Source organism: Oncorhynchus kisutch, linkage group LG29, assembly GCF_002021735.2.
Source record: "Oncorhynchus kisutch isolate 150728-3 linkage group LG29, Okis_V2, whole genome shotgun sequence".
Lineage (NCBI taxonomy): Eukaryota > Metazoa > Chordata > Actinopteri > Salmoniformes > Salmonidae > Oncorhynchus > Oncorhynchus kisutch.
This window is the reverse complement of record NC_034202.2, coordinates 38,662,465-38,689,465: the sequence shown is the minus strand read 5'-3', so window position 1 is coordinate 38,689,465 and position 27,001 is coordinate 38,662,465. Positions and strand designations below refer to the sequence as shown.

Sequence of the window (27,001 nt, the reverse complement as noted above, 5' to 3'; positions counted from 1 at the left end):
TACTATTACTACACTAGCCTAGTTCTATTACTACACTAGCCTGGTTCTATTACTACACTAGCCTAGTTCTATTACTACACTAGCCTGGTTCTATTACTACACTAGCCTATTACTATTACTACACTAGCCTAGTTCTATTTCTACACTAGCCTAGTTCTATTACTACACTAGCCTAGTTCTATTACTAGCCTAGTTCTAATACTACAGTAGCCTAGTTCTATTACTACACTAGCCTAGTTCTATTACTACACTAGCCTAGTTCTATTACTACACTAGTCTAGTTCTATTACTAGCCCAGTACTATTACTACACTAGCCTAGTTCTATTACTACACTTGTCTAGTTCTATTACTGCACTAGTTCTATTACTACCCCAGTTCTATTACTACACTAGCCTAGTTCTATTTCTACACTAGCCTAGTTCTACTACTACACTAGATCTATTACTAGCCTCGTCTAGTTCTATTACTACACTAGCCTAGTTCTATTACTAGCCTAGTTCTATTACTAATAGCCTAGTTACATTACTACACTAGTCTAGTTCTATTACTACACTAGCCTAGTTCTATTACTACAGTAGTCTAGTTCTATTACTACACTAGTTCTATTACTACACAAGTCTAGTCCTATTACTATCCCAGTTCTATTACTACAATAGTTATATTACTACACTAGCCTAGTTCTATTACTACACTAGTTATATTACTACACTAATCTAGTTATATTATTAGCCCAGTTCTATTACTACACTAGTTCTATTACTACACTTGTTCTATTACTACACTAGCCTAGTTCTATTACTACACTAGCCTAGTTCTATTACTAGCCTAGTTCTATTACTACACTAGTCTTTTTCTATTACTAGCCTAGTTCTATTACTACACTAGTCTAGTTCTATTACTACACTAGCCTAGTTATATTACTAGCCTAGTTATATTACTACACTAGCCTAGTTCTATTACTAGCCTAGTTCTATTACTACACTAGCCTAGTTATATTACTACACTAGCCTAGTTCTATTACTAGCCTAGTAATATTACTACACTAGTCTTTTCTATTACTAGCCCAGTTCTATTACTACACTAGCCTAGTTCTATTACTAGCCTCGTCTAGTTCTATTACTACACTAGCCTAGTTCTATTACTAGCCTAGTTCTATTACTAATAGCCTAGTTACATTACTACACTAGTCTAGTTCTATTACTACACTAGCCTAGATCTATTACTACAGTAGTCTAGTTCTATTACTACACTAGTTCTATTACTACACAAGTCTAGTCCTATTACTATCCCAGTTCTATTACTACAATAGTTATATTACTACACTAGCCTAGTTCTATTACTACACTAGTTATATTACTACACTAATCTAGTTCTATTATTAGCCCAGTTCTATTACTACACTAGTTCTATTACTACACTTGTTCTATTACTACACTAGTCTAGTTCTATTACTACACTAGTCTAGATCTATTCCTAGCCCAGTTCTATTACTACACTAGTCTTTTTCTATTACTAGCCTAGTTCTATTACTACACTAGCCCAGTATTATTACTAGCCTAGTTCTATTACTAGCCTATTACTATTACTACACTAGCCTAGTTCTATTACTACACTAGCCTAGTTTTATTATTAGCCTATTACTATTACTACACTAGCCTAGTTCTATTACTACACTAGCCTGGTTCTATTACTACACTAGCCTAGTTCTATTACTACACTAGCCTGGTTCTATTACTACACTAGCCTATTACTATTACTACACTAGCCTAGTTCTATTTCTACACTAGCCTAGTTCTATTACTACACTAGCCTAGTTCTATTACTAGCCTAGTTCTAATACTACAGTAGCCTAGTTCTATTACTACACTAGCCTAGTTCTATTACTACACTAGCCTAGTTCTATTACTACACTAGTCTAGTTCTATTACTAGCCCAGTACTATTACTACACTAGCCTAGTTCTATTACTACACTTGTCTAGTTCTATTACTGCACTAGTTCTATTACTACCCCAGTTCTATTACTACACTAGCCTAGTTCTATTTCTACACTAGCCTAGTTCTACTACTACACTAGTTCTATTACTAGCCTCGTCTAGTTCTATTACTACACTAGCCTAGTTCTATTACTAGCCTAGTTATATTACTACACTAGTCTTTTTCTATTACTAGCCTAGTTCTATTACTACACTAGTCTAGTTCTATTACTACACTAGCCTAGTTATATTACTAGCCTAGTTATATTACTACACTAGCCTAGTTCTATTACTAGCCTAGTTCTATTACTACACTAGCCTAGTTATATTACTACACTAGCCTAGTTCTATTACTAGCCTAGTAATATTACTACACTAGTCTTTTTCTATTACTAGCCCAGTTCTATTACTACACTAGCCTAGTTCTATTACTAGCCTCGTCTAGTTCTATTACTACACTAGCCTAGTTCTATTACTAGCCTAGTTCTATTACTAATAGCCTAGTTACATTACTACACTAGTCTAGTTCTATTACTACACTAGCCTAGATCTATTACTACAGTAGTCTAGTTCTATTACTACACTAGTTCTATTACTACACAAGTCTAGTCCTATTACTATCCCAGTTCTATTACTACAATAGTTATATTACTACACTAGCCTAGTTCTATTACTACACTAGTTATATTACTACACTAATCTAGTTCTATTATTAGCCCAGTTCTATTACTACACTAGTTCTATTACTACACTTGTTCTATTACTACACTAGTCTAGTTCTATTACTACACTAGTCTAGATCTATTCCTAGCCCAGTTCTATTACTACACTAGTCTTTTCTATTACTAGCCTAGTTCTATTACTACACTAGCCCAGTATTATTACTAGCCTAGTTCTATTACTAGCCTATTACTATTACTACACTAGCCTAGTTCTATTACTACACTAGCCTAGTTTTATTATTAGCCTATTACTATTACTACACTAGCCTAGTTCTATTACTACACTAGCCTGGTTCTATTACTACACTAGCCTAGTTCTATTACTACACTAGCCTGGTTCTATTACTACACTAGCCTATTACTATTACTACACTAGCCTAGTTCTATTTCTACACTAGCCTAGTTCTATTACTACACTAGCCTAGTTCTATTACTAGCCTAGTTCTAATACTACAGTAGCCTAGTTCTATTACTACACTAGCCTAGTTCTATTACTACACTAGTCTAGTTCTATTACTAGCCCAGTACTATTACTACACTAGCCTAGTTCTATTACTACACTTGTCTAGTTCTATTACTGCACTAGTTCTATTACTACCCCAGTTCTATTACTACACTAGCCTAGTTCTATTTCTACACTAGCCTAGTTCTACTACTACACTAGTTCTATTACTAGCCTCGTCTAGTTCTATTACTACACTAGCCTAGTTCTATTACTAGCCTAGTTCTATTACTAATAGCCTAGTTACATTACTACACTAGTCTAGTTCTATTACTACACTAGCCTAGTTCTATTACTACAGTAGTCTAGTTCTATTACTACACTAGTTCTATTACTACACAAGTCTAGTCCTATTACTATCCCAGTTCTATTACTACAATAGTTATATTACTACACTAGCCTAGTTCTATTACTACACTAGTTATATTACTACACTAATCTAGTTATATTATTAGCCCAGTTCTATTACTACACTAGTTCTATTACTACACTTGTTCTATTACTACACTAGCCTAGTTCTATTACTACACTAGCCTAGTTCTATTACTAGCCTAGTTATATTACTACACTAGTCTTTTTCTATTACTAGCCTAGTTCTATTACTACACTAGTCTAGTTCTATTACTACACTAGCCTAGTTATATTACTAGCCTAGTTATATTACTACACTAGCCTAGTTCTATTACTAGCCTAGTTCTATTACTACACTAGCCTAGTTATATTACTACACTAGCCTAGTTATATTACTAGCCTAGTAATATTACTACACTAGTCTTTTTCTATTACTAGCCCAGTTCTATTACTACACTAGCCTAGTTCTATTACTACACTAGCCTAGTTCTATTACTACACTGGTATTTTTCTATTACTACACTAGCCTAGTTCTATTACTACACTAGCCTAGTTCTATTACTACACTGGCCTAGTTCTATAACTACACTACACTGGTCTAGTTATATTACTAGCCTAGTTCTATTACTACACTAGCCCAGTTCTATTACTACACTAGCCTAGTTCTATTACTACACTAGTCTAGTTCTATTACTAGCCCAGTTCTATTACTACACTAGTCTAGTTCTATTACTACACTAGCCTAGTTCTATTACTACACTAGTGTAGTTCTATTACTAGCCTAGTTCTATTACTACACTAGCCCAGTTCTATTACTACACTAGTCTAGTTCTATTACTAGCCCAGTTCTATTACTACACTAGTCTAGTTCTATTACTACACTAGCCTAGTTCTATTACTACACTAGTCTAGTTCTATTACTAGCCCAGTTATATTACTACACTAGTCTAGTTCTATCAATTCACTAGTCTTTTTCTATTACTAGCCCAGTTCTATTACTACACTAGCCCAGTTTTATTACTAGCCTAGTTCTATTACTACACTAGCCTAGTTTTATTATTATCCTATTACTATTACTACACTAGCCTAGTTCTATTACTACACTAGCCTGGTTCTATTACTACACTAGCCTAGTTCTATTACTACACTAGCCTATTACTATTACTACACTAGCCTAGTTCTATTTCTACACTAGCCTAGTTCTATTACTACACTAGTCTAGTTCTATTACTACACTAGCCCAGTTCTATTACTAGCCTAGTTCTTTTACTACACTAGCCTATTACTATTACTACACTAGCCCAGTTTTATTACTACACTAGCCTAGTTCTATTACTACACTAGCCTGGTTCTATTACTACACTAGCCTAGTTCTATTACTACACTAGCCTATTACTATTACTACACTAGCCTAGTTCTATTTCTACAGTAGCCTAGTTCTATTTCTACATTAGCCTAGTTCTATTACTACACTAGCCTAGTTCTATTACTAGCCTGGTTCTATTACTACACTAGCCTAGTTCTATTACTACACTAGCCTAGTTCTATTACTACACTAGCCTAGTTCTATTACTAGCCTGGTTCTATTACTACACTAGCCTAGTTCTATTACTACACTAGCCTAGTTCTATTACTACACTAGCCTAGTTCTATTACTAGCCTGGTTCTATTACTACACTAGCCTAGTTCTATTACTAGCCTCGTCTAGTTCTATTACTACACTAGCCTAGTTCTATTACTAGCCTAGTTCTATTACTAATAGCCTAGTTACATTACTACACTAGTCTAGTTCTATTACTACACTAGCCTAGTTCTATTACTACAGTAGTCTAGTTCTATTACTACACTAGTTCTATTACTACACAAGTCTAGTCCTATTACTATCCCAGTTCTATTACTACAATAGTTATATTACTACACTAGCCTAGTTCTATTACTACACTAGTTATATTACTACACTAATCTAGTTCTATTATTAGCCCAGTTCTATTACTACACTAGTTCTATTACTACACTTGTTCTATTACTACACTAGTCTAGTTCTATTACTACACTAGTCTAGATCTATTCCTAGCCCAGTTCTATTACTACACTAGTCTTTTTCTATTACTAGCCTAGTTCTATTACTACACTAGCCCAGTATTATTACTAGCCTAGTTCTATTACTAGCCTATTACTATTACTACACTAGCCTAGTTCTATTACTACACTAGCCCAGTTTTATTATTAGCCTATTACTATTACTACACTAGCCTAGTTCTATTACTACACTAGCCTGGTTCTATTACTACACTAGCCTAGTTCTATTACTACACTAGCCTGGTTCTATTACTACACTAGCCTAGTTCTATTACTAGCCTAGTTCTAATACTACAGTAGCCCTAGTTCTATTACTACACTAGCCTAGTTCTATTACTACACTAGCCTAGTTCTATACTACACTAGTCTAGTTCTATTACTAGCCCAGTACTATTACTACACTAGCCTAGTTCTATTACTACACTTGTCTAGTTCTATTACTGCACTAGTTCTATTACTACCCCAGTTCTATTACTACACTAGCCTAGTTCTATTTCTACACTAGCCTAGTTCTACTACTACACTAGTTCTATTACTAGCCTCGTCTAGTTCTATTACTACACTAGCCTAGTTCTATTACTAGCCTAGTTCTATTACTAATAGCCTAGTTACATTACTACACTAGTCTAGTTCTATTACTACACTAGCCTAGTTCTATTACTACAGTAGTCTAGTTCTATTACTACACTAGTTCTATTACTACACAAGTCTAGTCCTATTACTATCCCAGTTCTATTACTACAATAGTTATATTACTACACTAGCCTAGTTCTATTACTACACTAGTTATATTACTACACTAATCTAGTTATATTATTAGCCCAGTTCTATTACTACACTAGTTCTATTACTACACTTGTTCTATTACTACACTAGCCTAGTTCTATTACTACACTAGCCTAGTTCTATTACTAGCCTAGTTATATTACTACACTAGTCTTTTTCTATTACTAGCCTAGTTCTATTACTACACTAGTCTAGTTCTATTACTACACTAGCCTAGTTATATTACTAGCCTAGTTATATTACTACACTAGCCTAGTTCTATTACTAGCCTAGTTCTATTACTACACTAGCCTAGTTATATTACTACACTAGCCTAGTTCTATTACTAGCCTAGTAATATTACTACACTAGTCTTTTTCTATTACTAGCCCAGTTCTATTACTACACTAGCCTAGTTCTATTACTAGCCTCGTCTAGTTCTATTACTACACTAGCCTAGTTCTATTACTAGCCTAGTTCTATTACTAATAGCCTAGTTACATTACTACACTAGTCTAGTTCTATTACTACACTAGCCTAGTTCTATTACTACAGTAGTCTAGTTCTATTACTACACTAGTTCTATTACTACACAAGTCTAGTCCTATTACTATCCCAGTTCTATTACTACAATAGTTATATTACTACACTAGCCTAGTTCTATTACTACACTAGTTATATTACTACACTAATCTAGTTCTATTATTAGCCCAGTTCTATTACTACACTAGTTCTATTACTACACTTGTTCTATTACTACACTAGTCTAGTTCTATTACTACACTAGTCTAGATCTATTCCTAGCCCAGTTCTATTACTACACTAGTCTTTTTCTATTACTAGCCTAGTTCTATTACTACACTAGCCCAGTATTATTACTAGCCTAGTTCTATTACTAGCCTATTACTATTACTACACTAGCCTAGTTCTATTACTACACTAGCCTAGTTTTATTATTAGCCTATTACTATTACTACACTAGCCTAGTTCTATTACTACACTAGCCTGGTTCTATTACTACACTAGCCTAGTTCTATTACTACACTAGCCTGGTTCTATTACTACACTAGCCTATTACTATTACTACACTAGCCTAGTTCTATTTCTACACTAGCCTAGTTCTATTACTACACTAGCCTAGTTCTATTACTAGCCTAGTTCTAATACTACAGTAGCCTAGTTCTATTACTACACTAGCCTAGTTCTATTACTACACTAGCCTAGTTCTATTACTACACTAGTCTAGTTCTATTACTAGCCCAGTACTATTACTACACTAGCCTAGTTCTATTACTACACTTGTCTAGTTCTATTACTGCACTAGTTCTATTACTACCCCAGTTCTATTACTACACTAGCCTAGTTCTATTTCTACACTAGCCTAGTTCTACTACTACACTAGTTCTATTACTAGCCTCGTCTAGTTCTATTACTACACTAGCCTAGTTCTATTACTAGCCTAGTTCTATTACTAATAGCCTAGTTACATTACTACACTAGTCTAGTTCTATTACTACACTAGCCTAGTTCTATTACTACAGTAGTCTAGTTCTATTACTACACTAGTTCTATTACTACACAAGTCTAGTCCTATTACTATCCCAGTTCTATTACTACAATAGTTATATTACTACACTAGCCTAGTTCTATTACTACACTAGTTATATTACTACACTAATCTAGTTATATTATTAGCCCAGTTCTATTACTACACTAGTTCTATTACTACACTTGTTCTATTACTACACTAGCCTAGTTCTATTACTACACTAGCCTAGTTCTATTACTAGCCTAGTTATATTACTACACTAGTCTTTTTCTATTACTAGCCTAGTTCTATTACTACACTAGTCTAGTTCTATTACTACACTAGCCTAGTTATATTACTAGCCTAGTTATATTACTACACTAGCCTAGTTCTATTACTAGCCTAGTTCTATTACTACACTAGCCTAGTTATATTACTACACTAGCCTAGTTATATTACTAGCCTAGTAATATTACTACACTAGTCTTTTTCTATTACTAGCCCAGTTCTATTACTACACTAGCCTAGTTCTATTACTACACTAGCCTAGTTCTATTACTACACTGGTATTTTTCTATTACTACACTAGCCTAGTTCTATTACTACACTAGCCTAGTTCTATTACTACACTGGCCTAGTTCTATAACTACACTACACTGGTCTAGTTATATTACTAGCCTAGTTCTATTACTACACTAGCCCAGTTCTATTACTACACTAGCCTAGTTCTATTACTACACTAGTCTAGTTCTATTACTAGCCCAGTTCTATTACTACACTAGTCTAGTTCTATTACTACACTAGCCTAGTTCTATTACTACACTAGTGTAGTTCTATTACTAGCCTAGTTCTATTACTACACTAGCCCAGTTCTATTACTACACTAGTCTAGTTCTATTACTAGCCCAGTTATATTACTACACTAGTCTAGTTCTATCAATTCACTAGTCTTTTTCTATTACTAGCCCAGTTCTATTACTACACTAGCCCAGTTTTATTACTAGCCTAGTTCTATTACTACACTAGCCTAGTTTTATTATTATCCTATTACTATTACTACACTAGCCTAGTTCTATTACTACACTAGCCTGGTTCTATTACTACACTAGCCTAGTTCTATTACTACACTAGCCTATTACTATTACTACACTAGCCTAGTTCTATTTCTACACTAGCCTAGTTCTATTACTACACTAGTCTAGTTCTATTACTACACTAGCCCAGTTCTATTACTAGCCTAGTTCTTTTACTACACTAGCCTATTACTATTACTACACTAGCCCAGTTTTATTACTACACTAGCCTAGTTCTATTACTACACTAGCCTGGTTCTATTACTACACTAGCCTAGTTCTATTACTACACTAGCCTATTACTATTACTACACTAGCCTAGTTCTATTTCTACAGTAGCCTAGTTCTATTTCTACATTAGCCTAGTTCTATTACTACACTAGCCTAGTTCTATTACTAGCCTGGTTCTATTACTACACTAGCCTAGTTCTATTACTACACTAGCCTAGTTCTATTACTACACTAGCCTAGTTCTATTACTAGCCTGGTTCTATTACTACACTAGCCTAGTTCTATTACTACACTAGCCTAGTTCTATTACTACACTAGCCTAGTTCTATTACTAGCCTGGTTCTATTACTACACTAGCCTAGTTCTATTTCTACAGTAGCCTAGTTCTATTTCTACATTAGCCTAGTTCTATTACTACACTAGCCTGGTTCTATTACAACACTAGCCTAGTTCTATTACTACACTAACCTATTACTGTTACTACACTAGCCTTGTTCTATTACTACACTAGCCTAGTTCTATTACTAGCCTGGTTCTATTACTACACTAGCCTGGTTCTATTACTACACTAGCCTAGTTCTATTACTACACTAGCCTAGTTCTATTACTACACTAGCCTAGTTCTATTACTAGCCTAGTTCTATTACTACACTAGCCCAGTTCTATTACTACACTAGTCTAGTTCTATTACTACACTAGTCTAGTTCTATTACTACACTAGCCTAGTTCTATTACTACACTACTCTAGTTCTATTACTAGCCTAGTTCTATTACTACACTAGCCCAGTTCTATTACAACACTAGTCTAGTTCTATTACTACACTAGCCTAGTTCTATTACTACACTAGTCTAGTTCTATTACTAGCCCAGTTATATTACTACACTAGTCTAGTTCTATTACTACACTAGTCTTTTTCTATTACTAGCCCAGTTCTATTACTACACTAGCCCAGTTTTATTACTAGCCTAGTTCTATTACTACACTAGCCTAGTTTTATTACTACACTAGCCTGGTTCTATTACTACACTAGCCTAGTTCTATTACTACACTAGCCTATTACTATTACTACACTAGCCTAGTTCTATTTCTACACTAGCCTAGTTCTATTACTACACTTGTCTAGTTCTATTACTACACTAGCCCAGTTCTATTACTAGCCTAGTTCTTTTACTACACTAGCCTATTACTATTACTACACTAGCCCAGTTTTATTACTACACTAGCCTAGTTCTATTACTACACTAGCCTGGTTCTATTACTACACTAGCCTAGTTCTATTACTACACTAGCCTATTACTATTACTACACTAGCCTAGTTCTATTTCTACAGTAGCCTATTTCTATTTCTACATTAGCCTAGTTCTATTACTACACTAGCCTAGTTCTATTACTAGCCTGGTTCTATTACTACACTAGCCTAGTTCTATTACTACACTAGCCTAGTTCTATTACTACACTAGCCTAGTTCTATTACTAGCCTGGTTCTATTACTACACTAGCCTAGTTCTATTACTACACTAGCCTAGTTCTATTACTACACTAGCCTAGTTCTATTACTAGCCTGGTTCTATTACTACACTAGCCTAGTTCTATTTCTACAGTAGCCTAGTTCTATTTCTACATTAGCCTAGTTCTATTACTACACTAGCCTAGTTCTATTACTAGCCTGGTTCTATTACTACACTAGCCTAGTTCTATTACTACACTAGCCTAGTTCTATTACTACACTAGCCCAGTTTTATTACTACACTAGCCTGGTTCTATTACTACACTAGCCTAGTTCTATTACTACACTAGCCTATTACTATTACTACACTAGCCTAGTTCTATTACTACACTAGCCTAGTTCTATTACTAGCCTGGTTCTATTACTACACTAGCCTGGTTCTATTACTACACTAGCCTAGTTCTATTACTACACTAGCCTAGTTCTATTACTAGCCTAGTTCTAATACTACAGTATTCTAGTTCTATTACTACACTAGCCTAGTTCTATTACTACACTAGCCTAGTTCTATTACTAGCCTAGTTCTATTACTACACTAGCCTAGTTATATTACTACACTAGCCTGGTTCTATTACTACACTAGCCTAGTTCTATTACTACACTAGCCTATTACTATTACTACACTAGCCTAGTTCTATTTCTACACTAGCCTAGTTCTATTACTACACTAGTCTAGTTCTATTACTACACTAGCCCAGTTCTATTACTAGCCTAGTTCTTTTACTACACTAGCCTAGTTTTATTACTAGCCTAGTTCTATTACTACACTAGCCTAGTTTTATTACTACACTAGCCTGGTTCTATTACTACACTAGCCTAGTTCTATTTCTACACTAGCCCAGTTATATTACTACACTAGTCTAGTTCTATTACTACACTAGTCTTTTTCTATTACTAGCCCAGTTCTATTACTACACTAGCCCAGTTTTATTACTAGCCTAGTTCTATTACTACACTAGCCTAGTTTTATTACTACACTAGCCTGGTTCTATTACTACACTAGCCTAGTTCTATTACTACACTAGCCTATTACTATTACTACACTAGCCTAGTTCTATTTCTACACTAGCCTAGTTCTATTACTACACTAGTCTAGTTCTATTACTACACTAGCCCAGTTCTATTACTAGCCTAGTTCTTTTACTACACTAGCCTATTACTATTACTACACTAGCCCAGTTTTATTACTACACTAGCCTAGTTCTATTACTACACTAGCCTGGTTCTATTACTACACTAGCCTAGTTCTATTACTACACTAGCCTATTACTATTACTACACTAGCCTAGTTCTATTTCTACAGTAGCCTATTTCTATTTCTACATTAGCCTAGTTCTATTACTACACTAGCCTAGTTCTATTACTAGCCTGGTTCTATTACTACACTAGCCTAGTTCTATTACTACACTAGCCTAGTTCTATTACTACACTAGCCTAGTTCTATTACTAGCCTGGTTCTATTACTACACTAGCCTAGTTCTATTACTACACTAGCCTAGTTCTATTACTACACTAGCCTAGTTCTATTACTAGCCTGGTTCTATTACTACACTAGCCTAGTTCTATTTCTACAGTAGCCTAGTTCTATTTCTACATTAGCCTAGTTCTATTACTACACTAGCCTAGTTCTATTACTAGCCTGGTTCTATTACTACACTAGCCTAGTTCTATTACTACACTAGCCTAGTTCTATTACTACACTAGCCCAGTTTTATTACTACACTAGCCTGGTTCTATTACAACACTAGCCTAGTTCTATTACTACACTAACCTATTACTGTTACTACACTAGCCTAGTTCTATTACTACACTAGCCTAGTTCTATTACTAGCCTGGTTCTATTACTACACTAGCCTGGTTCTATTACTACACTAGCCTAGTTCTATTACTACACTAGCCTAGTTCTATTACTACACTAGCCTAGTTCTATTACTAGCCTAGTTCTATTACTACACTAGCCCAGTTCTATTACTACACTAGTCTAGTTCTATTACTACACTAGTCTAGTTCTATTACTACACTAGCCTAGTTCTATTACTAGCCTGGTTCTATTACTACACTAGCCTAGTTCTATTTCTACAGTAGCCTAGTTCTATTTCTACATTAGCCTAGTTCTATTACTACACTAGCCTGGTTCTATTACAAACACTAGCCTAGTTCTATTACTACACTAACCTATTACTGTTACTACACTAGCCTAGTTCTATTACTACACTAGCCTAGTTCTATTACTAGCCTGGTTCTATTACTACACTAGCCTGGTTCTATTACTACACTAGCCTAGTTCTATTACTACACTAGCCTAGTTCTATTACTACACTAGCCTAGTTCTATTACTAGCCTAGTTCTATTACTACACTAGCCCAGTTCTATTACTACACTAGTCTAGTTCTATTACTACACTAGTCTAGTTCTATTACTACACTAGCCTAGTTCTATTACTACACTACTCTAGTTCTATTACTAGCCTAGTTCTATTACTACACTAGCCCAGTTCTATTACTACACTAGTCTAGTTCTATTACTACACTAGCCTAGTTCTATTACTACACTAGTCTAGTTCTATTACTAGCCCAGTTATATTACTACACTAGTCTAGTTCTATTACTACACTAGTCTTTTTCTATTACTAGCCCAGTTCTATTACTACACTAGCCCAGTTTTATTACTAGCCTAGTTCTATTACTACACTAGCCTAGTTTTATTACTACACTAGCCTGGTTCTATTACTACACTAGCCTAGTTCTATTACTACACTAGCCTATTACTATTACTACACTAGCCTAGTTCTATTTCTACACTAGCCTAGTTCTATTACTACACTAGTCTAGTTCTATTACTACACTAGCCCAGTTCTATTACTAGCCTAGTTCTTTTACTACACTAGCCTATTACTATTACTACACTAGCCCAGTTTTATTACTACACTAGCCTAGTTCTATTACTACACTAGCCTGGTTCTATTACTACACTAGCCTAGTTCTATTACTACACTAGCCTATTACTATTACTACACTAGCCTAGTTCTATTTCTACAGTAGCCTATTTCTATTTCTACATTAGCCTAGTTCTATTACTACACTAGCCTAGTTCTATTACTAGCCTGGTTCTATTACTACACTAGCCTAGTTCTATTACTACACTAGCCTAGTTCTATTACTACACTAGCCTAGTTCTATTACTAGCCTGGTTCTATTACTACACTAGCCTAGTTCTATTACTACACTAGCCTAGTTCTATTACTACACTAGCCTAGTTCTATTACTAGCCTGGTTCTATTACTACACTAGCCTAGTTCTATTTCTACAGTAGCCTAGTTCTATTTCTACATTAGCCTAGTTCTATTACTACACTAGCCTAGTTCTATTACTAGCCTGGTTCTATTACTACACTAGCCTAGTTCTATTACTACACTAGCCTAGTTCTATTACTACACTAGCCCAGTTTTATTACTACACTAGTCTGGTTCTATTACTACACTAGCCTAGTTCTATTACTACACTAGCCTATTACTATTACTACACTAGCCTAGTTCTATTACTACACTAGCCTAGTTCTATTACTAGCCTGGTTCTATTACTACACTAGCCTGGTTCTATTACTACACTAGCCTAGTTCTATTACTACACTAGCCTAGTTCTATTACTAGCCTAGTTCTAATACTACAGTATTCTAGTTCTATTACTACACTAGCCTAGTTCTATTACTACACTAGCCTAGTTCTATTACTAGCCTAGTTCTATTACTACACTAGCCTAGTTATATTACTAGCCCAGTTCTATTACTACACTAGCCTAGTTATATTACTAGCCCAGTTCTATTACTACACTAGCCTAGTTCTATTACTACACTAGCCTAGTTCTATTACTACACTAGCCTAGTTCTATTACTACACTAGCCTAGTTCTATTACTACACTAGCCTAGTTCTATTACTACACTAGCCTAGTTCTATTACTACACTAGCCCAGTTCTATTACTACACTAGCCTAGTTCTATTACTAGCCTAGTTATATTACTAGCCTAGTTCTAATACTACACTAGTCTAGTTCTATTACTACACTAGCCTAGTTCTATTACTACACTAGCCTAGTTCTATTACTACACTAGCCTAGTTCTATTACTACACTAGCCTAGTTCTATTACTACACTAGCCTAGTTCTATTACTAGCCTGGTTCTATTACTACACTAGCCTGGTTCTATTACTACACTAGCCTAGTTCTATTACTACACTAGCCTAGTTCTATTACTACACTAGCCTAGTTCTATTACTACACTAGCCTAGTTCTATTACTACACTAGCCTAGTTCTATTACTACACTAGCCCAGTTCTATTACTACACTAGCCTAGTTCTATTACTAGCCTAGTTATATTACTAGCCTAGTTCTAATACTACACTAGTCTAGTTCTATTACTACACTAGCCTAGTTCTATTACTACACTAGCCTAGTTCTATTACTACACTAGCCTAGTTCTATTACTACACTAGCCTAGCTCTATTACTACACTAGCCTAGTTCTATTACTACACTAGCCCAGTTCTATTACTACACTAGCCTAGTTCTATTACTACACTAGCCTAGTTCTATTACTACACTAGCCCTGTTCTATTACTACACTAGCCTAGTTCTATTACTACACTAGTCTAGTTCTATTACTAGCCCAGTTCTATTACTACACTAGCCCAGTTCTATTACTACACTAGTCTAGTTCTATTACTAGCCCAGTTCTATTACTACACTAGCTTAGTTCTATTACTACACTAGCCTAGTTCGATTACTAGCCTAGTTATATTACTAGCCTAGTTATATTACTACACTAGCCTAGTTCTATTACTAGCCCAGTTCTATTACTACACTAGCCTAGTTCTATTACTACACTAGCCTAGTTCGATTACTAGCCTAGTTCTATTACTAGCCTAGTTATATTACTACACTAGCCCAGTTCTATTACTACACTAGCCCAGTTCTATTACTACACTAGCCTAGTTCTATTACTACACTAGCCTAGTTCTATTACTACACTAGTCTAGTTCTATTACTACACTAGCCTAGTTCTATTACTACACTAGCCTATTACTATTACTACACTAGCCTAGTTCTATTTCTACAGTAGCCTAGTTCTATTTCTACATTAGCCTAGTTCTATTACTACACTAGCCTAGTTCTATTACTACACTAGTCTAGTTCTATTACTAGCCCAGTTCTATTACTACACTAGTCTAGTTCTATTACTACACTAGCCTAGTTCTATTACTACACTAGTCTAGTTCTATTACTAGCCCAGTTATATTACTACACTAGTCTAGTTCTATTACTACACTAGTCTTTTTCTATTACTAGCCCAGTTCTATTACTACACTAGTCCAGTTTTATTACTAGCCTAGTTCTATTACTACACTAGCCTAGTTTTATTATTATCCTATTACTATTACTACACTAGCCTAGTTCTATTTCTACACTAGCCTAGTTCTATTACTACACTAGTCTAGTTCTATTACTACACTAGCCCAGTTCTATTACTAGCCTAGTTCTTTTACTACACTAGCCTATTACTATTACTACACTAGCCCAGTTTTATTACTACACTAGCCTAGTTCTATTACTACACTAGCCTGGTTCTATTACTACACTAGCCTAGTTCTATTACTACACTAGCCTATTACTATTACTACACTAGCCTAGTTCTATTTCTACAGTAGCCTAGTTCTATTTCTACATTAGCCTAGTTCTATTACTACACTAGCCTAGTTCTATTACTAGCCTGGTTCTATTACTACACTAGCCTAGTTCTATTACTACACTAGCCTAGTTCTATTACTACACTAGCCTAGTTCTATTACTAGCCTGGTTCTATTACTACACTAGCCTAGTTCTATTACTACACTAGCCTAGTTCTATTACTACACTAGCCTAGTTCTATTACTAGCCTGGTTCTATTACTACACTAGCCTAGTTCTATTTCTACAGTAGCCTAGTTCTATTTCTACATTAGCCTAGTTCTATTACTACACTAGCCTAGTTCTATTACTAGCCTGGTTCTATTACTACACTAGCCTAGTTCTATTACTACACTAGCCTAGTTCTATTACTACACTAGCCCAGTTTTATTACTACACTAGCCTAGTTCTATTACTACACTAGCCTGGTTCTATTACTACACTAGCCTAGTTCTATTACTACACTAGCCTATTACTATTACTACACTAGCCTAGTTCTATTACTACACTAGCCTAGTTCTATTACTAGCCTGGTTCTATTACTACACTAGCCTGGTTCTATTACTACACTAGCCTAGTTCTATTACTACACTAGCCTAGTTCTATTACTAGCCTAGTTCTAATACTACAGTATTCTAGTTCTATTACTACACTAGCCTAGTTCTATTACTACACTAGCCTAGTTCTATTACTAGCCTAGTTCTATTACTACACTAGCCTAGTTATATTACTAGCCCAGTTCTATTACTACACTAGCCTAGTTATATTACTAGCCCAGTTCTATTACTACACTAGCCTAGTTCTATTACTACACTAGCCTAGTTCTATTACTACACTAGCCTAGTTCTATTACTACACTAGCCTAGTTCTATTACTACACTAGCCTAGTTCTATTACTACACTAGCCTAGTTCTATTACTACACTAGCCCAGTTCTATTACTACACTAGCCTAGTTCTATTACTAGCCTAGTTATATTACTAGCCTAGTTCTAATACTACACTAGTCTAGTTCTATTACTAGCCCAGTTCTATTACTACACTAGCCCAGTTTTATTACTAGCCTAGTTCTATTACTACACTAGCCTAGTTTTATTATTATCCTATTACTATTACTACACTAGCCTAGTTCTATTACTACACTAGCCTGGTTCTATTACTACACTAGCCTAGTTCTATTACTACACTAGCCTATTACTATTACTACACTAGCCTAGTTCTATTTCTACACTAGCCTAGTTCTATTACTACACTAGTCTAGTTCTATTACTACACTAGCCCAGTTCTATTACTAGCCCAGTTCTATTACTACACTAGCCCAGTTTTATTACTAGCCTAGTTCTATTACTACACTAGCCTAGTTTTATTATTATCCTATTACTATTACTACACTAGCCTAGTTCTATTACTACACTAGCCTGGTTCTATTACTACACTAGCCTAGTTCTATTACTACACTAGCCTATTACTATTACTACACTAGCCTAGTTCTATTTCTACACTAGCCTAGTTCTATTACTACACTAGTCTAGTTCTATTACTACACTAGCCCAGTTCTATTACTAGCCTAGTTCTTTTACTACACTAGCCTATTACTATTACTACACTAGCCCAGTTTTATTACTACACTAGCCTAGTTCTATTACTACACTAGCCTGGTTCTATTACTACACTAGCCTAGTTCTATTACTACACTAGCCTATTACTATTACTACACTAGCCTAGTTCTATTTCTACAGTAGCCTAGTTCTATTTCTACATTAGCCTAGTTCTATTACTACACTAGCCTAGTTCTATTACTAGCCTGGTTCTATTACTACACTAGCCTAGTTCTATTACTACACTAGCCTAGTTCTATTACTACACTAGCCTAGTTCTATTACTAGCCTGGTTCTATTACTACACTAGCCTAGTTCTATTACTACACTAGCCTAGTTCTATTACTACACTAGCCTAGTTCTATTACTAGCCTGGTTCTATTACTACACTAGCCTAGTTCTATTTCTACAGTAGCCTAGTTCTATTTCTACATTAGCCTAGTTCTATTACTACACTAGCCTAGTTCTATTACTAGCCTGGTTCTATTACTACACTAGCCTAGTTCTATTACTACACTAGCCTAGTTCTATTACTACACTAGCCCAGTTTTATTACTACACTAGCCTAGTTCTATTACTATACTAGCCTGGTTCTATTACTACACTAGCCTAGTTCTATTACTACACTAGCCTATTACTATTACTACACTAGCCTAGTTCTATTACTACACTAGCCTAGTTCTATTACTAGCCTGGTTCTATTACTACACTAGCCTGGTTCTATTACTACACTAGCCTAGTTCTATTACTACACTAGCCTAGTTCTATTACTAGCCTAGTTCTAATACTACAGTATTCTAGTTCTATTACTACACTAGCCTAGTTCTATTACTACACTAGCCTAGTTCTATTACTAGCCTAGTTCTATTACTACACTAGCCTAGTTATATTACTAGCCCAGTTCTATTACTACACTAGCCTAGTTATATTACTAGCCCAGTTCTATTACTACACTAGCCTAGTTCTATTACTACACTAGCCTAGTTCTATTACTACACTAGCCTAGTTCTATTACTACACTAGCCTAGTTCTATTACTACACTAGCCTAGTTCTATTACTACACTAGCCTAGTTCTATTACTACACTAGCCCAGTTCTATTACTACACTAGCCTAGTTCTATTACTAGCCTAGTTCTATTACTAGCCTAGTTCTAATACTACACTAGTCTAGTTCTATTACTACACTAGCCTAGTTCTATTACTACACTAGCCTAGTTCTATTACTACACTAGCCTAGTTCTATTACTACACTAGCCTAGCTCTATTACTACACTAGCCTAGTTCTATTACTACACTAGCCCAGTTCTATTACTACACTAGCCTAGTTCTATTACTACACTAGCCTAGTTCTATTACTACACTAGCCCTGTTCTATTACTACACTAGCCTAGTTCTATTACTACACTAGTCTAGTTCTATTACTAGCCCAGTTCTATTACTACACTAGCCCAGTTCTATTACTACACTAGTCTAGTTCTATTACTAGCCCAGTTCTATTACTACACTAGCTTAGTTCTATTACTACACTAGCCTAGTTCGATTACTAGCCTAGTTCTATTACTAGCCTAGTTATATACTACACTAGCCTAGTTCTATTACTAGCCCAGTTCTATTACTACACTAGCCTAGTTCTATTACTGCACTAGCCTAGTTCGATTACTAGCCTATTTCTATTACTAGCCTAGTTATATTACTACACTAGCCCAGTTCTATTACTACACTAGCCCAGTTCTATTACTACACTAGCCTAGTTCTATTACTACACTAGCCTAGTTCTATTACTACACTAGTCTAGTTCTATTACTACACTAGCCTAGTTCTATTACTACACTAGCCTATTACTATTACTACACTAGCCTAGTTCTATTTCTACAGTAGCCTAGTTCTATTTCTACATTAGCCTAGTTCTATTACTACACTAGCCTAGTTCTATTACTAGCCTGGTTCTATTACTACACTAGCCTAGTTCTATTACTACACTAGCCTAGTTCTATTACTACACTAGCCTAGTTCTATTACTACACTAGCCTAGTTCTATTACTAGCCTGGTTCTATTACTACACTAGCCTAGTTCTATTTCTACAGTAGCCTAGTTCTATTTCTACATTAGCCTAGTTCTATTACTACACTAGCCTAGTTCTATTACTAGCCTGGTTCTATTACTACACTAGCCTAGTTCTATTACTACACTAGCCTAGTTCTATTACTACACTATCCCAGTTTTATTACTACACTAGCCTAGTTCTATTACTACACTAGCCTGGTTCTATTACTACACTAGCCTAGTTCTATTACTACACTAGCCTATTACTATTACTACACTAGCCTAGTTCTATTACTACACTAGCCTAGTTCTATTACTAGCCTGGTTCTATTACTACACTAGCCTGGTTCTATTACTACACTAGCCTAGTTCTATTACTACACTAGCCTAGTTCTATTACTAGCCTAGTTCTAATACTACAGTATTCTAGTTCTATTACTACACTAGCCTAGTTCTATTACTACACTAGCCTAGTTCTATTACTAGCCTAGTTCTATTACTACACTAGCCTAGTTATATTACTAGCCCAGTTCTATTACTACACTAGCCTAGTTATATTACTACCCCTTTTCTATTACTACACTAGCCTAGTTCTCTTACTACACTAGCCTAGTTCTATTACTACACTAGCCTAGTTCTATTACTACACTAGCCTAGTTCTATTACTACACTAGCCTAGTTCTATTACTACACTAGCCTAGTTCTATTACTACACTAGCCCAGTTCTATTACTACACTAGCCTAGTTCTATTACTAGCCTAGTTATATTACTAGCCTAGTTCTAATACTACACTAGTCTAGTTCTATTACTACACTAGCCTAGTTCTATTACTACACTAGCCTAGTTCTATTACTACACTAGCCTAGTTCTATTACTACACTAGCCTAGTTCTATTACTACACTAGCCTAGTTCTATTACTACACTAGCCCAGTTCTATTACTACACTAGCCTAGTTCTATTACTACACTAGCCTAGTTCTATTACTACACTAGCCCTGTTCTATTACTACACTAGCCTAGTTCTATTACTACACTAGTCTAGTTCTATTACTAGCCCAGTTCTATTACTACACTAGCCCAGTTCTATTACTACACTAGTCTAGTTCTATTACTAGCCCAGTTCTATTACTACACTAGCTTAGTTCTATTACTACACTAGCCTAGTTCGATTACTAGCCTAGTTCTATTACTAGCCTAGTTATATTACTACACTAGCCTAGTTCTATTACTAGCCCAGTTCTATTACTACACTAGCCTAGTTCTATTACTACACTAGCCTAGTTCGATTACTAGCCTAGTTCTATTACTAGCCTAGTTATATTACTACACTAGCCCAGTTCTATTACTACACTAGCCCAGTTCTATTACTACACTAGCCTAGTTCTATTACTACACTAGCCTAGTTCTATTACTACACTAGTCTAGTTCTATTACTACACTAGTCTAGTTCTATTACTACACTAGTCTAGTTCTATTACTACACTAGTCTACTTCTATTACTACACTAGTCTAGTTCTATTACTAGCCCAGTTCTATTACTACACTAGCCTAGTTCTATTACTAGCCTAGTTCTATTACTACACTAGCCCTGTTCTATTACTACACTAGCCTAGTTCTATTACTACACTAGTCTAGTTCTATTACTAGCCCAGTTCTATTACTACACTAGCCCAGTTCTATTACTACACTAGTCTAGTTCTATTACTAGCCCAGTTCTATTACTACACTAGCTTAGTTCTATTACTACACTAGCCTAGTTCGATTACTAGCCTAGTTCTATTACTAGCCTAGTTATATTACTACACTAGCCTAGTTCTATTACTAGCCCAGTTCTATTACTACACTAGCCTAGTTCTATTACTGCACTAGCCTAGTTCGATTACTAGCCTATTTCTATTACTAGCCTAGTTATATTACTACACTAGCCCAGTTCTATTACTACACTAGCCCAGTTCTATTACTACACTAGCCTAGTTCTATTACTACACTAGCCTAGTTCTATTACTACACTAGTCTAGTTCTATTACTACACTAGCCTAGTTCTATTACTACACTAGCCTATTACTATTACTACACTAGCCTAGTTCTATTTCTACAGTAGCCTAGTTCTATTTCTACATTAGCCTAGTTCTATTACTACACTAGCCTAGTTCTATTACTAGCCTGGTTCTATTACTACACTAGCCTAGTTCTATTACTACACTAGCCTAGTTCTATTACTACACTAGCCTAGTTCTATTACTAGCCTGGTTCTATTACTACACTAGCCTAGTTCTATTACTACACTAGCCTAGTTCTATTACTACACTAGCCTAGTTCTATTACTAGCCTGGTTCTATTACTACACTAGCCTAGTTCTATTTCTACAGTAGCCTAGTTCTATTTCTACATTAGCCTAGTTCTATTACTACACTAGCCTAGTTCTATTACTAGCCTGGTTCTATTACTACACTAGCCTAGTTCTATTACTACACTAGCCTAGTTCTATTACTACACTATCCCAGTTTTATTACTACACTAGCCTAGTTCTATTACTACACTAGCCTGGTTCTATTACTACACTAGCCTAGTTCTATTACTACACTAGCCTATTACTATTACTACACTAGCCTAGTTCTATTACTACACTAGCCTAGTTCTATTACTAGCCTGGTTCTATTACTACACTAGCCTGGTTCTATTACTACACTAGCCTAGTTCTATTACTACACTAGCCTAGTTCTATTACTAGCCTAGTTCTAATACTACAGTATTCTAGTTCTATTACTACACTAGCCTAGTTCTATTACTACACTAGCCTAGTTCTATTACTAGCCTAGTTCTATTACTACACTAGCCTAGTTATATTACTAGCCCAGTTCTATTACTACACTAGCCTAGTTATATTACTACCCCTTTTCTATTACTACACTAGCCTAGTTCTCTTACTACACTAGCCTAGTTCTATTACTACACTAGCCTAGTTCTATTACTACACTAGCCTAGTTCTATTACTACACTAGCCTAGTTCTATTACTACACTAGCCTAGTTCTATTACTACACTAGCCCAGTTCTATTACTACACTAGCCTAGTTCTATTACTAGCCTAGTTATATTACTAGCCTAGTTCTAATACTACACTAGTCTAGTTCTATTACTACACTAGCCTAGTTCTATTACTACACTAGCCTAGTTCTATTACTACACTAGCCTAGTTCTATTACTACACTAGCCTAGTTCTATTACTACACTAGCCTAGTTCTATTACTACACTAGCCCAGTTCTATTACTACACTAGCCTAGTTCTATTACTACACTAGCCTAGTTCTATTACTACACTAGCCCTGTTCTATTACTACACTAGCCTAGTTCTATTACTACACTAGTCTAGTTCTATTACTAGCCCAGTTCTATTACTACACTAGCCCAGTTCTATTACTACACTAGTCTAGTTCTATTACTAGCCCAGTTCTATTACTACACTAGCTTAGTTCTATTACTACACTAGCCTAGTTCGATTACTAGCCTAGTTCTATTACTAGCCTAGTTATATTACTACACTAGCCTAGTTCTATTACTAGCCCAGTTCTATTACTACACTAGCCTAGTTCTATTACTACACTAGCCTAGTTCGATTACTAGCCTAGTTCTATTACTAGCCTAGTTATATTACTACACTAGCCCAGTTCTATTACTACACTAGCCCAGTTCTATTACTACACTAGCCTAGTTCTATTACTACACTAGCCTAGTTCTATTACTACACTAGTCTAGTTCTATTACTACACTAGTCTAGTTCTATTACTACACTAGTCTAGTTCTATTACTACACTAGTCTACTTCTATTACTACACTAGTCTAGTTCTATTACTAGCCCAGTTCTATTACTACACTAGCCTAGTTCTATTACTAGCCTAGTTCTATTACTACACTAGCCTAGTTCTATTACTACACTAGCCTAGTTCTATTACTACACTAGCCTAGTTCTATTACTACACTAGCCTAGTTCTATTACTACACTAGCCTAGTTATATTACTAGCCCAGTTCTATTACTAGCCTGTATTTTATAATGATCCTCTTGTCGGTACAGCATGTTTGTAAATATTTGTCTGTATGTATTGATCCATTATTTAACCAGGCAAGTCACATTGAGGGTGACATCTCTGTTTCAAGTGAGTCGTGCTTTGTATCTGGGATCCACCCTTAATGTTCTCTTAATTTAACTTAATTGATGCGTTTACGTCATTGGTCAGGAGGCTATGAATTCACCTCACTATCAGGCACAGTAACAACCTATTTCTCCTCTCCCTCAGATCTGTCCATTCCGGTCGTCAGGATGTCCGGTATGGACCTCTCATTGGAGGAGCTGAACAGAACCGAAATCTCCCCAGACAACGGAAACTTCCTGAGGTTCTCCCCCACCTCCGTTTCCACTGCAGCCGCGGCGGCGGGGACAGGGTTGTCGTCGGGGCGACAGGAGAATGTTTACGTGTACGTGTGGATCTTCCTGAGTCTGCTGGTGTTCCTGCTGTCGATGATCATCATCTCCCTCCACAGGCTAAAGAATATCATTACATCCTCCTCCTCTGTACCTGACTGCAGCAGTGAGGGGGGCAGCTCATTCACCAACATGGAGATCTGTAGTATATCTTCACAGAGGTCAACCGTGTCCTCACTGTCAATTTGAGAGAGACACACACACACACACATACACACACACACACACACACACACACACACACACACACACACACACACACACACACACACACACACACTCCAGAAAACAAGCTTTTCAGTTGGACCATATGGGACTTTACACTGATGTGTTAAGGAGGTAGCTTGAACTGAACTCTGAACCCTCTGTGACTTCTCCTTTTGGCTCATGGGAAACATAGTTCACTGTGTAAAGAGCAGATCCAGGAAGAGAGAGAGAGAAAAAAAAACTCTGTTTTTGAATCTGGGGTATATTTACTACGAGCCAAACTGAAGCACAAGGGCCGAAAATGTTTTCCTTACGGTGTGCACTGATGAAACACCAGTCGTCTGTTTCGATTCTCGCATCCATGGAATACAACTTTAGAATCTTAGAGGTCCTCAGAAAGTTAGCCGGGGTCTAATCTTATCTAGTGTCGCTTTCAGTGTGGTTTCTAGGACCATGCCCCAGGACTACCTGACATGATGACTCCTTGCTGTCCCCAGTCTACCTGGCCATGCTGCTGCTCCAGTTTCAACTTCCACCTGACTGTGCTGCTGCTCTAGTTTCAACTGTTCTGCCTTATTATTATTCGACCATGCTGGTCATTTATGAACATTGAACATCTTGGCCATGTTCTGTTATAATCTCCACCCGGCACAGCCAGAAGAGGACTGGCCACCCCACATAGCCTGGTTCCTCTCTAGGTTTCTTCCTAGGTATTGGCCTTTCTAGGGAGTTTTTCCTAGCCACCGTGCTTCTACACCTGCATTGCTTGCTGTTTGGGGTTTTAGGCTGGGTTTCTGTACAGCACTTTGAGATATCAGCTGATGTACGAAGGGCTATATAAATACATTTGATTTGATTTGATTTGATTTATATCTGCCTTTCTCTTTTTATTTGAAATAGGAAACGACCGCTTCTGTTACTAATTCCACAACATTATGTGACTGATATGTTTATCTCAGATAACATATCTCATCCAGCTTTAATCCAGAGTTCATCTTTCTCTGGCTGTGTACAAAATGGTACCATATTCCCTGTATAATTGGCTCTGGCCAACAGTAGTGTTCTCTCTAGGGAATAGGGGCCATTTCAGATTTGTCCCCACTGCTGATTTCTTTCTGTAATATCCTAAATCTTTACTGTTTCCAGGGCAACCTGTACTAACCTGATTTTAGTGTGAAGTATAGGTCTTTCTGTTATGTCAAAATATCTCTACTGTTTCCAGGGCAACCTGTACTAACCTGGTTTAACTGTGAAGTATAGGTCTTTCTGTTATGTCAAAATATCTCTACTGTTTCCAGGGCAACCTGTACTAACCTGGTTTAACTGTGAAGTATAGGTCTTTCTGTTATGTCAAAATATCTCTACTGTTTCCAGGGCAACCTGTACTAACCTGGTTTAACTGTGAAGTATAGGTCTTTCTGTTATGTCAAAATATCTCTACTGTTTCCAGGGCAACCTGTACTAACCTGGTTTAACTGTAAAGTACATACTGAACCAGTTAAGTACATACTGAACCAGTTAAGTACATACTGAACCAGTTAAGTACATACTGAACCAGTTAAGTACATACTGAACCAGTTAAGTACATACTGAACCAGTTAAGTACATACTGAACCAGTTAAGTACATACTGAACCAGTTAAGTACATACTGAACCAGTTAAGTACATACTGAACCAGTTAAGTACATACTGAACCAGTTAAGTACATACTGAACCAGTTAAGTACATACTGAACCAGTTAAGTACATACTGAACCAGTTAAGTACATACTGAACCAGTTAAGTACATACTGAACCAGTTAAGTACATACTGAACCTCATATTTGATTATTTTGAAAGTATTGAATTGTAATGGACTGGATATCGAGAAGGTTCAACAATAAAACATATTAACATTTGTAATATCACTCTTTGTTTGAAGGTATGATCCCACAACTGGCCTCATTTCCTGCCTGACATTGTTATGGACAAAAACAACATGAGTAAGAACAGAAATAAAGGGGAAAAAGACAATAAAGCAGAAAGAGTATTCTCTCCCAGGGATCAGTGGCCTCATACCATAAAGCCAGAGTAGTCTCTCCCAGGGATCAGTGGCCTCATACCATAAAGCCAGAGTATTCTCTCCCAGGGAACAGTGGCCTCATACCATAAAGCCAGAGTATTCTCTCCCAGGGATCAGTGGCCTCATACCATAAAGCCAGAGTATTCTCTCCCAGGGATCA

At 36.1% G+C, this 27,001-nt stretch overlaps 1 protein-coding gene across 1 annotated transcript in view; it reads left to right on the top strand.

Annotated features, from left to right (window-relative positions):
* Nucleotides 1-26,790, top strand: part of sertm1 (serine rich and transmembrane domain containing 1) — a 46,638-nt gene extending 19,848 nt beyond the window's left edge. The window contains exon 2 of the mRNA XM_031808736.1: nt 24,389-26,790. Within this exon, the coding sequence (XP_031664596.1) occupies nt 24,412-24,762 (351 nt within the window). The 5' untranslated portion in view covers nt 24,389-24,411 and the 3' untranslated portion in view covers nt 24,763-26,790. The remainder of the gene's footprint in view (nt 1-24,388) is intronic.
* The last annotated feature ends 211 nt before the right edge of the window (nt 26,791-27,001 follow it).